At 39.4% G+C, this 13,871-nt stretch overlaps 2 protein-coding genes across 9 annotated transcripts in view; both read left to right on the top strand.

The window, feature by feature from the left end:
* The window catches only part of EPSTI1 (epithelial stromal interaction 1), a 105,949-nt gene extending 104,933 nt beyond the window's left edge, over window positions 1–1,016 (top strand). For all 8 annotated transcript variants that reach the window (XM_059902515.1, XM_059902516.1, XM_059902512.1 and 5 more), the window contains one exon: window positions 473–1,016. In XM_059902515.1, coding sequence (XP_059758498.1) covers window positions 473–481 — 9 coding nt within the window. In that variant the 3' untranslated portion in view covers window positions 482–1,016. The remainder of the gene's footprint in view (window positions 1–472) is intronic.
* Window positions 1,017–7,459: 6,443 nt separating this feature from the next.
* The window catches only part of LOC132352746 (coiled-coil domain-containing protein 86-like), a 95,324-nt gene continuing 88,912 nt past the window's right edge, over window positions 7,460–13,871 (top strand). The window contains exons 1-2 of the mRNA XM_059903428.1: window positions 7,460–7,603; window positions 7,695–8,306. Coding sequence (XP_059759411.1) covers window positions 7,460–7,603; window positions 7,695–8,306 — 756 coding nt within the window. The remainder of the gene's footprint in view (window positions 7,604–7,694; window positions 8,307–13,871) is intronic.

Raw genomic sequence — 13,871 nt, forward strand, 5'->3', positions numbered from 1 at the left:
CTTGATGGAGATGTCATTACTGTTTGCACATAGTGGGGGGAGGGGACTCATTTAAGTCTATCTCCTTTCCTCAACGTCCCCTTAGAAGTCACCTTCCTGCTGTATAATACAGTGCACCTCTACTCCATACAGTTCCATTTAAATTTCTCTGCTCCATACTATATTTGCCCTGTCCTTGCTGTAACTATGGAGGTGGGTGACAGTATTTGTGAACACTATTAGTTGTGACCCGTGTTAGCATATCTCTCAGAACACAGCTGACGAGCTATCATTCAATAAGCCATTACATTGTTGACAGAGACCATTTTGTGACTCAAAATGGAACTTGAAAATTAAATCATTTCACTGGGACTTGAAATTATTGAAAAAATAGTCAGGTAGTCAGAGTGTTTTTTGGAGGAACTTCATTTTGGATTTACAAAGGCTTTGAATTTTGTTGCTGGTACTAATTTTTGTTTTCTTTTTCTTCCAGGATATATGAGAAATATTTGCTTACATCTGGCCTTTGTCAACTGACCTTGAAAAACCACACGAGATGTTTTTCCTTCTTGCAGCTTTGTTCAGCCTCACTGTTTTTACCTTGACTTCAACTGCCCACCCACTCAGCTGAGCAGCTGGGGATGACTGGTTTCTCCCTGTCATTATTTATGCATGTTTGTAGGAGCTGATTACTGAACTCATATTTAATCTCTACTGCCAGTGAAATGCTGCATGATTTTTCTAATTGGTTTCACCTCTTATTGGAAGTATAATTATAGACGTGTTAGTAAGATAGAAAAGGAGGGAATCATTTGATGCTTTCAGGTTAGTGAGAGCTGTGGGTGCTGCATGCTTGTCTCTCTAAACAGCTAATTCTTATCTAATTCTCAGATCAGGTTTGGGGAAGCTTTGGCACCTTTAGATTTGAATCCCTACTTTCTTAATTCAGGGCACAAATGTGAGCCAAAGAAAAAAATAAATCTTTTATATGCTTTTAAACAAATTTATAAATAAAATTTGAACTGCTTCTGTATAAATGGCTTGTGTTTGTTTTTTAATGAAAAGCTCTTGAGGGGTCTCATTTTTATATTCTCCTTTACAGTCCATAGAGATCAAATGTAGTACTATAATCACTATTGGATTTGGCTTTGGTCTTGACTTACTTACTAATACTGTTCCTCTGGTTTTTCAGAGTGGGACAGTTCATTTCCTGAAAGGCCATGAAAAAAATCAGCTAGACACAGATACCATGTGTGGTTTGTAGGTATTTTGGAAACTTGTCTTTGCTCATGCAATCTATTTCCTATTACTAATTCAGTAGGCTTTCCTGTTCTACTTTTATGACCTTGAGCCAGTTTATAGACACTAGTGTGAGAATATTGGTTTTCCACACTGTATGGTCTGGCCACCCCCCATCCCCCCACGTTATGTAGGCAAAGCACTGTAGCACTGCATTTAGTCTTAGAAGGAAGGTTGGAAGAGTAGATAACTTTTGCAGCTGGACACGAGTAGACAACACTTTGCAGCATTTAAGAGATCTTCTGTGTTATCAACTGCTCTGTTGAAAGTAACTTTCTAAACCTATATTTAGGGAAACACTGGGATTTCAGGTTCTTGGGCCAAGATTGGGGGAGCTCACGGAAGTGGGGTGAGGGTGTGGTACAGAAAGAGCTGCACTGGGTGGTGGTGGCTGACAGCAGATGGTGCTCAGCTCGTTTCTTTGGAGTAAATAATGCAGACACTCTTGGTTTCCCTCACTTCTGCCAGCAGAACCTACGTTAGTGCTGTTGACAGTAATATACAATGTTTGGTCCATCTGAAATCTTTGTCACTGCCTAATATGGGGAAAATGAAATCCCTCAGCCTGGGTTGGAAACACCGCCAAACTGATTGTAAGTGTGTGAATGTCACAGGCATTTTACTGCTGTAATGGCATGCAGCCATTTCAGTCCTACACCTGCCAGCCTGGCTACTTCACAGTCCACGGTCATGTTCTGGTTTTTGTGTCTACGCTTGGCATTCCTCACTTGCTGCTATTTTCCAGTGTGTAACCAGGAGTCAGTATAAAGGAAAGAGATACTTTCTTACTTTGGGGACTCTTATAGGAAAGTTGGTGTCAATTTCTCTTCTACTGCCTGCCATATCCTGCATTCCCAAAGATTTTGTTCAGGTGTCTGGCTGGTCTCATAAAAAAAATCATTGTGCAGGTATGGAAAATTGTGGCTTTATGGCCAAAATTATCTCGACTACATATGGGATGGTAAACATCTTCCTTGAACAATTCTCTATGTAGGTAGAAGTAACCAGAAAAGAAGCAAGAGTTGCTGTGTAAGAGAGTCTACCATTTTGCTTTTCATATTTAATCTGCTCTTGATTGGAATACAGTTTGACTTTTGGGTAACCCTGGATAGGAATCCCAAAGTTCCAATCACCTTTTCTATGCTTTTAAAGTACATTTTCTGAAAAAGAGAATAAAAATGAGACAAACTGTTACAAAAGTAGTAAGTTTTTGTTACAGACACTTTAGACATACAGATGAGTAATAAAAAGGAAAAAAATTGGTGATTGTTTTTTTTCAGATTCTATTTGTTGATCTTCACACCTTAGTATTTTGGTATGCATCCTTCCAGATACTTTTATCTGTATGTGTATCAAAATCCCTGCAATAAAATCCTTACAGATACTTGTCTAATGATTGGATGAGGACAAATACCTTGAATTAGAACTGGTGGTTTTAAGGGAATCCACATTTATAGGGGTTTTAATATATGTAGTTAAATTACTTTCCCAAGAGTTGACATCAGTATTTACTGCCACCAGAAGTATGCTCTATACCCTCCCTCATCCCATTACTATTTTTTAAAAATCTTCACTTATAGATGTAGAGAATGGACTTGAGGACACGGGGAGGGGGAAGGGTAAGCTGGGACGAAGTGAGGGAGTGGCATGGACATATATACACTACCAAATGTAAAATAGATAGCTAGTGAGAAGCAGCCACATAGCACAGGGAGATCAGCTAAGTGCTGTGTGACCACCTAGAGGGGTGGGATAGGGAGGGTGGGAGGGAGACGCAAGAGGGAGGAGATACATATACATATGTTTATGTATAGCTGATTCACTTTGTTATAAAGCAGAAACTAACACACCATTGTAAAGCAATTATACTCCAATAAAGATGTAAAAAAAAAAAAATCTTCCTTTATATGTTGAGTGAAAAATGTCATTTGGAGAGCTTAATCCCTCTTTTCTTTTTCCTTAGGTCTACTGGTCATTTTTTATCTTCTTTTGTGTGCGTGCATGCATGCGTGTGTGTGTGTGTGTGTGTGTGTGTGTGTGTATAGTTGATTTGTAAAAGATTTCTCTGTTGAGATATTACGTTGCAAGTATTCTAATTTTTATAAATCTTTTAATTTAGTATTTAATTTAGTATTGGGTTTTAAATATTTGTGTATGGGGATGTATCAATCTTTTCCCTTTGTGGTTTCTTCTTGGTGTTATGTTGATAGATTTTAAAATGTGCAGCAAGGCAGCAACCCACCCAATGAGAAAATGAAGGACTTCTCCTGGGTGTAGTTATGGGTGATATGGGGCAGAAGATCTTACTCCGTTCATAGCATAGACCTGAGCTCACAGGTTTGTTTTATGTATTTTTACACTGGAGAAGTATTTCCTGTGGTCCCTAAACACTTTGTTTAGGTTGAAAAAAATTAGATTCCTTCCATAGATTGAGCTCGTTAAACATTATAAAAATTCTCTAAGCTGATTTTTAACTTGAAGATTTGTTTGTCTTTTAGAAAGTATCTTTAGGAAATTACATTATAGTTATAGTAAATGTAGAAATATTTCCCTCCAAAATAAAGCACTTGGCATTTATAAAAATGAAAACTTCAAGTTAAAATTCAAAGTTTTGATAACTCTAGCTAAAAATTTGTAATTGATTTTAGGAAACATAAATCATAGAGACAGTGCCTGCAGGCTGAATTTTAACTTCCAGAATATGAAACAGATGGGCTGCAATTAGCTGGACCTTCTCCTATGAAAGGGCGTGTTTGGAGCTGTGGCTGCCAGAGGAGGTAACAGACATTGTGTTAGAACTATTAATAGGTAGAAGAAAATAGTAAGAAGGCTGTGGGCTTTTTGTTTTTAATTCTATGAACCAATGTACCTAGTAGGTAGCTCTGGGCCAGTGTCCATGAAATAAGATTGGAGTGATGAATAATATACTTATTGAGGAAGAAAAAATATGCCTTTCAAGTTACTGTAAGGATTACAGAGAGAATTAGTACACGTTAGGAATTTCAGGTAGAGGCTCTGTGTTGCACCCCTTTTCTTTTTGAATAGTCCATTGTTCAACAGTGGCATTTAAAAAGGATCATAGAAAAAGGATTTTTTTTTTCTCACAGAATCATATGCTCAAAACTGAGGGTTTTTAAAGCAGATAAAGGCAAATGGCAGAAAAATTTTATTACATTTATTACATGTTATTGTGCCATCTGCTGGGGCAGAGGATACAGGGAGACCTGCGCTGTAACACGTACTTCCTCTAGTAAGCTGATTATTATAATCCCTTTGCCCTACCACTCAGAGCTTCATACCCATGCTCCAGCCTCTCTTACTTCCCCGAAGAGCACTGCTACAGCTGAGCTGGAGGAATTGTTCACTCAGTCATCAGAGGGTAGACATCTCATTCTCCACAAAATGTTACGTGAGTGATCAACCCTGGACTATGAACTGGTTAGAAATTTTAATTTTTATATTTTAGAAACCAGAATTGTGCCAAAATGGAGCAGAAAATGTGCTTTAGTAATGAGACAGCAGAAACAGATGAGAGAGAAATATTTGAAATTGGACATGGTGAATTAGGAAAAATCAGAAATCAAAATTTAAATACAATATTTATAGTCTTTTTTTTAAAGATTTTTTTTTTTTTGATGTGGACCATTTTTAAAGTCTTCATTGAATTTGTTATAATACTGCTTCTGTTTTATGTTTTGGTTTTTTGGCCACGAGGCATGTGGGATCTTAGCTCCCCGACCAGGGATCGAACCTGCAACCCCTGCACTGGAAGGCGAAGTCTTAACCACTGGACCGCCAGGGAAGTCCCTCTAGTCTGTTTTGAATATGGCACCATGGAGACACAAAGATAAATGGTACCGTTCCTGTCCTGAGGGAATGGAGTGGTCAGGATAGACAAGGTTATGCGACCGTAGTAAATCCCCATATCTCAGTGGATTGGTAGTACTTGTTTCTTGATTATGCTGCACTTCAAGTACAGGTGAGCAAGAGGCTCTGCTCACCTTTGTCCCTCAAGGGCCCAAGCTGATGAAGCCTCCATTTCCCTGTGTGCTTCCCCTACAGCAAGGGGAAGAGATAGTAGCAGTATCTTGTATTGGGTAATTAAATGCTTTCCCAGGAAATGGTGCACGCCATTATTGTTCATATTTTATTGGCCAGAACAAATCACATGGCTATCCCCAACTTTAAAGGGAGTGGGAAATACAATTCTACAATGTTCGCAGAAGGAAGAAGAGAACAGGAACATTTGTAAATACTTCTAATGACTACCCCCAAAAACGCGCTGTAAGGTTGAAGAAGAAACACCCATGAAAACTTAAGACATACATATAAATGCAAAACAACAGTAGAAACCCAGTCCAGTTAAAAATTTATTAAGGGGCTACTATATGCCAGGTACTGTGCTAGGCATGAAGACCACAAAGATGTCCAAACCAGCCATGAAAAAACCGAGTTAGGGACACAGACACACACAGAGAGCTTAGGAAAAAAATGAGATAGGAACTATGTAAAGCAATGAGGCAAGAAGTGTAAGACATGATGGAAGTCGGAGGGCTTTGTGTACGATATCAAGTAGCTTGGGCTTTTGAAGGGTTATGAGCAGAGAACGGACCTGATTAGATTTTTGTTTTAAATAAATCATGAGAGATCTCACGGAAGGCAGATTTCAGGGAGGCAAGACCAGAGGCAGAGCAACTAGTTAGAGGTGACTGCTTCAGTCCAAATGACCCATGATGAGAGTCCTAAGCTAGAGCACTGAGTAGAGATGGAGAGAACAGAATAGGCATGTGGAATTCTTAGGATATAAAAAACCAGGACTTTGTTAGTGACTGAATATAGATAGAGAGTGACAAGTGAGAGATGAGTTTCTTATTTCTAGCCTGGGTCTCTAGTTAAGGGGAGAGAGACCAAGATGGCAGAGTAAGAGGACATGGAGCTCACCTCCCACCCATGAACATATTTCTAGCCTGGGTGAATGTGTTGATGGTGATGTGACCACAAAGACAAAATCTGTGGTATTTCAGAGGACAGGGAGCCCTGATGTGATCAATCAAGAGTTTTAAAGACTATAGATTTAAACCTGGTGAGCTCAGGGACTTTGTCTTGTTCAATGCTGTATTCCCAGTGCCTTGAATGGTGCCTAGCACATAATAGGGATTCAGTGAATATTTGGTAAGTGAATAGGTTTGATGGAGGAGTTAAGATTTTCAGAGATTAAGAGAAATAAGTATGATGGTGGTTGGTGGAGGATTGGGTGCAGGGACATTTAGGGCAAGTAAACCACAGCAAGGCAGTGGTTGTGGTTAAGTGTGTGGGAGGGGAGGACAGGAGGGAGAGCGGGAGAAGGAGAAGTGGGGGAAGGAGGGCGAGAGAGAGAGAGAAAAAGAGAGAGGGGAAAGCTACGTTAGGGGACCAATACAGTTGCTGCTCAGTGTCAAAGGAAGTGGGAAGATCAGAATTAGGAGAGGAGAAACACTCTGAAAGAGCTTCTCTTGATGCTTTGGGATTTCTCATAGCTAACTGACCAACCCCAGGTGTGGCAGCCAAGGTTGGAAAGATTCTTGGGACAAGGCTACCAGACTAAGCTAGTCAGTTCAGCCCCTGTCACTGGCAGCTGCTGGCACAAACCAGTGCTGGCTTTGCCTATTTGTAATTCAAAAAGGATGCGGTGATGCCTGTCCTTCAATGCCTACAGATCATTAGCAATGCCATGAGCCATAGCATCTGGGAAAAAGAAAGGAGAACCACTCAGGAGACGTGAGAGTCTAGCTCTGTCAGCCACTAATGTTGAAACCCTGGACTACTCTCTTACCTCCATGTCTACTTCACAGGATAGTTTTTGGACAACCTGGATGGGCTAAGTGCTCTTAAAAGGTAAATAAGTGTACAAGGTAAGGGAATGGCAAATGCTAAATTAGTATTAAATAGAAAGAGGCTCTCTCAACCCTTGCACTTCAATATTAAAAGTGTTCGCTCTTCTTCCTCCCTACTTTATCACCATCCTACAGAACACCTCTGACTACAGAACACCGTCGACTCTTGCAGGACTCAACCGTCTTTTTTCCCCTCTCATCCATGCATAACTTACTGCCAAGGCTTATCAGTTCGACTTCCACAATATCTCTAGCAATTGTCCCCTTTCTTTCAATTTACTGCCATCCACTTGACTTGGTCCCTCGGTATGTTTCAAAGAGACCACTGTCAGAAAGAACTACCTGGTCCTCCTGCCTCCCGCACCTCACTTCCATGGTATTATGGAAGCGACGGGAATCTTGTAAGGAAGCGACTGTGGCATTTTAGGATCTCTGCTAGCCCAGCAGAGGCTGTAAGTGCGCGGACGTCTCCGGTTCTGAATGGATTACAGTGCAGGGCTCTGAGCAACGTGCGCATTCGTCGACTTATCTAACTCACCTAAGCAAGGAGACCTTTTGACAGTCTCCCCCCCCCCCCGCCCCGCCCCCCGGCACGCAGTGAGGACGACCGCGACGAGGCTGCAGCCAGCCCCACGAGGGGGACAGCCGTGCCTCCCTTACCGTCTCAACTCCCCAAGAGAGCTGCTCACCGGAAGCACCGCCGCAGTGGGGACCCGAGGGGCTCACAGGGAACAGGAGACGACGCCACCGCTCGGTCTCCGGCACCTGAACGCCGACCTGGAGCGCTCCAGTGGCACCGCCAAGGGCCCGGCGGGACGCACTCCGGCACCGAGGGACGCACGCCGCCGCCGCGGCCCCAGCCAAACCCCACCGCGGGGAGCGCTTCTCGCGAGACGCGCTGAGGCGGCGAAGCGAGAGTGGCAGAGGACGCCGGCCCGCCCAGGCCCTGAGGCTGGGGTCGGGAGACTGGGGGTCGGGCCGGACGCCGCACCCCTGCCTTCCGACACCACCGACCGGCGCGGAGGAGAGGCGAGGGGCCTCGGGCAGAACGAGAAGGGCGGCCCAGTTCGCCATGAACGTCCGTCCATCGTCTGGCGAGGCCTAGGCCCGGCCCCAGCGAGCCGGACGTCACCACATCCATCGATCGACCTCAAAGTAAACTTTTAAAACTACTTTTTTTTTTTATAGTGAAAAGTAAATATTAAAAAGGAATCAGAATAGTTATCCACCCCGTTTAATGAGTTTCTTAAAACACATGTATCTCAAATACCATGCTACTTTATTTTTCTGAAGAACGTGTTTTTCTTTCCACAGCGATGTGATCTTGCTGTGTTACATTTTTAAAGAAAATTACCTGAAATTTTCTTTGAAGTTGCATTTTGTGGCTAAGAAATTTGAAACGAACCCTCAATGGATCACTGTAGACCATATTATGTTGGAGAATGTACTCTCTCTAGTCTACTTAATGGGATCAGAACAAATTCTAAGTGGATGATATTCTCAATTCTAATGTATTTTCAAGGGTAGTTTTTGCCTCCATTCAGAATACCTTTCTTCAGAAAGTATTTTCGCAAGGCAAAGCTTGTCAAGTTAGTTTTCTCTATTTTGCCAAGTTTATATTTTGCAAAATTTAGTTCTCAATTTTCCCCTAGTCTGGTACAGGAAAGATAGGAGCTGTATTTGAAAAAAAAAAAGAAAACTTCTTTCTACAATGTGAGATATTACTAAGTGCAGTTATAGAATTTCAAAATTAAATCTTGCATATCATTTGAGCTGTCACCATTTTTTTTATTTTTGGAAACTTAAAAATATTTATTAATTCATTTATAATAACAAAAATCAACCTATTGCATGTCAGCGTAAATCACGTTTTTAACAGAAAATATCTATATTTTCCAAAACAAGAGAAAATATGTGAGAAGAGTGGCATTGTTTTACATTAAGTTCTTTTTACATAAATTTACATCACATTTTTTTTATTCAAAGTCACAAAAATTATAATCATCCTCATCAGTTCACTCAGTCCCATGTAATTAATTTTTTTTCATCTTGATCTTTTGTTAGCACTTTTATGAATTCATCAGTTTTCCATTAGAGTTCTGAAAATGCTTATTCATTCAGTTCAGCAGTATAGTCAGTTACTAGAAACCTGTACTTGTCAGAATCTTTTCCGTGAATTCCTTGAAGATGAAACCCTTTTATAGGAACATTTTTGCAAAAGCATCAGAGTACACCCAGAACTGTCTGTAAATGACAAAAGACTTAAAAATGACCACGGTTAAAGATTTGATGAAAGTTCATAATAATGCAATTGACAAGGAAATTTAGTTATTTCTGAGATATACATTTTAAAGTAATAACTAGAATTATGACTTATAACATTATACCAGAACATATAAGATTTTTAGGAATTTCATGTAATGTCTGAAACATTTATATTAACATATTTCCATACAAATAACCCAAAGAAAGTTTAGTATTAGTTTTTTAAAAAATTTTTGAATTTTATTTAATTTATTTTTTTATATAGCAGGTTCTTATTAGTCATGAATTTTATACACATCAGTGTATACATGTCAATCCCAATCGCCCAATTCAGCACACCACCATCCCCACCCCACCGTGGCTTTACCCCCTTGGTGTCCATACGTCTGTTCTCTACATCTGTGCCTCAACTTCTGCCCTGCAAACTGGTTCATCTGTACCATTTTTCTAGGTTCCACATACATGCTTTAATATACGATATTTGTTTTTCTCTTTCTGACTTACTTCACTCTGTATGACAGTCTCTAGATCCATCCACGTCTCAACAAATGACTCAATTTCTTTCCTTTTTATGGATGAGTAATATTCCAGTGTATATATGTACCACAACTTCTTTATCCATTCGTCTGTCGATGGGCATTTAGGTTGCTTCCATGACCTGGCTATTGTAAATAGTGCTGCAATGAGCATTGGGGTGCATGTGTCTTTTTGAATTATGGTTTTCTCTGGGTATATGCGCAGTAGTGGGATTGCTGGATCATATGGTAATTCTATTTTTACTTTTTTAAGGAACCTCCATACTGGTCTCCATAGTGGCTAGATCAATTTACATTCTCACCAACAGTGCAAGAGGGTTCCCTTTTCTCCACACCCTCTCCAGCATTTGTTGTTTGTAGATTTTCTGATAATGCCCATTCTAACTGGTGTGAGGTGATACCTCATTGTAGTTTTGATTTGCATTTCTCTAACAGTTAGTGATGTTGAGCAGCTTTTCATGTGTTTCTTGGCCATCTTTATGTCTTCTTTGAAGAAATGTCTATTTAGGTCTTCTGCCCATTTTTGGATTGGGTTGTTTGGTTTTTTTAATATTGAGCTGCATGAGCTGTTTATATATATTGGAGAGTTATCCTTTGTCCGTTGATTCGTTTGCAAATATTTTCTCCCTATCTGAGGGTTGTCTTTTCATCTTGTTTATGGTTTCCTTTGCTTTGCAAAAGCTTTTAAGTTTCATTAGGTCCCATTTGTTTATTTTTTTTTTCCATTTGTTTATTTTTGTTTTTATTTCCATTACTCTAGGAGTTGCATCAAAAAAGATCTTGCTGTGATTTATGTCAAAGAGTGTTCTTCCTATGTTTTCCTCTAAGGGTTTTATAGTGTCCGGTCTTACATTTAGGTCTCTAATCCATTTTAAGTTTATTTTTGTGTATGGTGTTAGGGAGTGTTCTAATTTCATTCTTTTACATGTAGCTGTCCAGTTTTCCCAACACCACTTATTGAAGAGACTGTCTTTTCTCCATTGTATATCCTTGCATTCTTTGTCATAGATTAGTTGACCATAGGTGCGTGGGTTTATCTCTGGGCTTTCTATCTTGTTCCATTGATCTATATTTCTCTTTTTGTGCCAGTACCATATTGTCTTGATTACTGCAGCTTTCTGGTATAGTCTGAAGTCAGGGAACCTGATTCCTCCAGCTCCGTTTTTTTCCCTCAGGACTGCTTTGGCTATTCGGGGTCTTTTGTGTCTCCATACAAATTTTAAGATTTTTTGTTCTAGTTCCATAAAAAATGCCATTGGTAATTTGATAGGGATTGCACTGAATCTGTAGATTGCTTTGGGTAGTATAGTCATTTTCACAATATTGATTCTTCCAATCCAAGAACATGGTATATCTCTCCATCCGTTGGTATCATCTTGAATTTCTTTCATCAGTGTCTTATAGTTTTCTGCATACAGGTCTTTTGTCTCCCTAGGTAGGTTTATTGCTAGGTATTTTATTCTTTTTGTTGCAATGGTAAATGGGAGTGTTACCTTAATTTCTCTTTCAGATTTTTCATCATTAGTGTATAGGAATGCAAGAGATTTCTGTGCATTAATTTTGTTTCCTGCAACTTTACCAAATTCATTGATTAGCTCTAGTAGTTTTCTGGTAGCATCTTTAGGATTCTCTATGTATAGTATCATGTCATCTGCAAACAGGGACAGTTTTACTTCTTCTTTTCCAATTTCTATTCCTTTTATTTCTTTTTCTTCTCTGATTGCCATGGCTAGGACTTCCAAAACTATGTTGAATAATAGTGGTGAGAGTGGACATCCTTGTCTTGTTCCTGATCTTAGAGGAAATGCTTTCAGTTTTTCACCATTGAGAATGATGTTTGCTGTGGGTTTGTCGTATATGGCCTTTATTATGTTGAGGTAGTTTCCCTCTATGCCCACATTCTGGGGAGTTTTTATCATAAATGGGTGTTGAATTTTGTCAAAAGCTTTTCCTGCATCTGTTGGGGTGATCATATGGTTTTTATTCTTCAATTTGTTAATATGGTGTATCACATTGATTGATTTGTGTATATTGAAGAATCCTTGCATCCCTGGGATAAATCCCACTTGATCATGGTGTATGATCCTTTTAATGTGTTGTTCGATTCTGTTTGCTAGTATTTTGTTGAGGATTTTTGCATCTATATTCATCAGTGATATTGGTCTGTAATTTTCTTTTTTTGTAGTATCTTTGTCTGGTTTTGGTATCAGGGTGATGGTGGCCTCATAGAATGAGTTTGGGAGTGTTCCTTCCTCTGCAGTTTTTTGGAAGAGTTTGAGAAAGATGGGTGTTAGCTCTTCTCTAAATGTTTGATAGAATTCACCTGTGAAACCATCTGGTACTGGACTTTGGTTTGTTGGAAGATATTTAATCACAGTTTCAATTTCATTACATGTGATTGGTCTGTTCATATTTTCTATTTCTTCCTGGTTCAGTCTTGGAAGGTTATACCTTTGTAAGAATTTGTCCATTTCTTCCAGGTTGTCCATTTTGTTGTCATAGAGTTGCTTGTAGTAGTCTCTTAGGATGCTTTGTATTTCTGCGGTGTCTGTTTTAACTTCTCCTTTTTCATTTCTAATTTTATTGATTTGAGTCCTCTCCCTCTTTTTCTTGATGAGTCTGGCTAATGGTTTATCAATTTTGTTTATCTTCTCAAAGAACCAACTTTTAGTTTTATTGATTTTTTTTTTTTTTAAACTTTGGGTTTTTATTTATTTATTGACTTATTTATTTATGGCTGTGTTGGGTCTTCGTTTCTGTGCGAGGGCTTTCTCTAGTTGCGGCAAGCGGGGGCCACTCTTCATCGCCGTGCGCGGGCCTCTCATTATCGTGGCCTCTCTTGTTGCGGAGCACAGGCTCCAGACGCGCAGGCTCAGTAATTGTGGCTCACGGGCCTAGTTGCTCCGCGGCATGTGGGATCTTCCCAGACCAGGGCTCGAACCCGTGTCCCCTGCATTGGCAGGCAGATTCTCAACCACTGCGCCACCAGGGAAGCCCAGTTTTATTGATCTTTGCTATTGTTTTCTTTGTTTCTATTTCATTTATTTCTGCTTTGATCTTTATGATTTCTTTCCTTCTACTAACTTGGGTTTTGTATGTTCTTCTTTCTCTAGTTCCTTTAGGTGTAAGGTTAGATTGTTTATTTGAGATTTTTCTTGTTACTTGAGGTAGGCTTGTATAGCTATAAACTTTCCTCTTAGAACTGCTTTTGCTGCATTCCATAGGTTTTGGATCATTGTGTTTTCATTGTCATTTGTCTCTAGGTATTTTTTGATTTCCTCTTTGATTTCTTCAGTGATTTCTTGGTTATTTAGTAACGTATTGTTTAGCCTCCATGTGTTTGTGTTTTTTATGTTTTTTTCCCTGTAATTCATTTCTAACCTCATAGCGTTGTGGTCAGAAAAGATGCTTGATATGTTTTCAGTTTTGTTAAATTTACTGAGGCTTGATTTGTGACCCAAGATGTGATCTATCCCAGAGAATGTTCTGTGCACACTTGAGAAGAAAGTGTAATGTGCTGTTTTTGGATGGAATGTCCTATAAATATCAATTAAATCTATCTGGTCTCTTGTGTCATTTAAAGTTTCTGTTTCCTTATTTATTTTCATTTTGGATGATCTGTCCATTGGTGTAAGTGAGGTGTTCACATCCCCCACTATTATTGTGTTACTGTTGATTTCCTCTTTTATAGCTGTTAGCAGTTGCCTTATGTATTGAGGTGCTCCTGTGTTGAGTGCATATATATTTATAATTGTTATATCTTCTTCTTGGATTGATCCCTTGATCATTATGTAGTGTCCTTCCTCGTCTCTTGTAACATTCTTTATTTTAACGTCTATTTTATCTTATATGAGTATTGCTTTCTTTTGATTTCCATTTGCATGGAATATCTTTTTCCATCCCCTCACTTTCAGTCTGT

Source organism: Balaenoptera ricei, chromosome 18 (assembly GCF_028023285.1).
Source record: "Balaenoptera ricei isolate mBalRic1 chromosome 18, mBalRic1.hap2, whole genome shotgun sequence".
In the NCBI taxonomy this organism is placed as follows: Eukaryota; Metazoa; Chordata; class Mammalia; order Artiodactyla; family Balaenopteridae; genus Balaenoptera; species Balaenoptera ricei.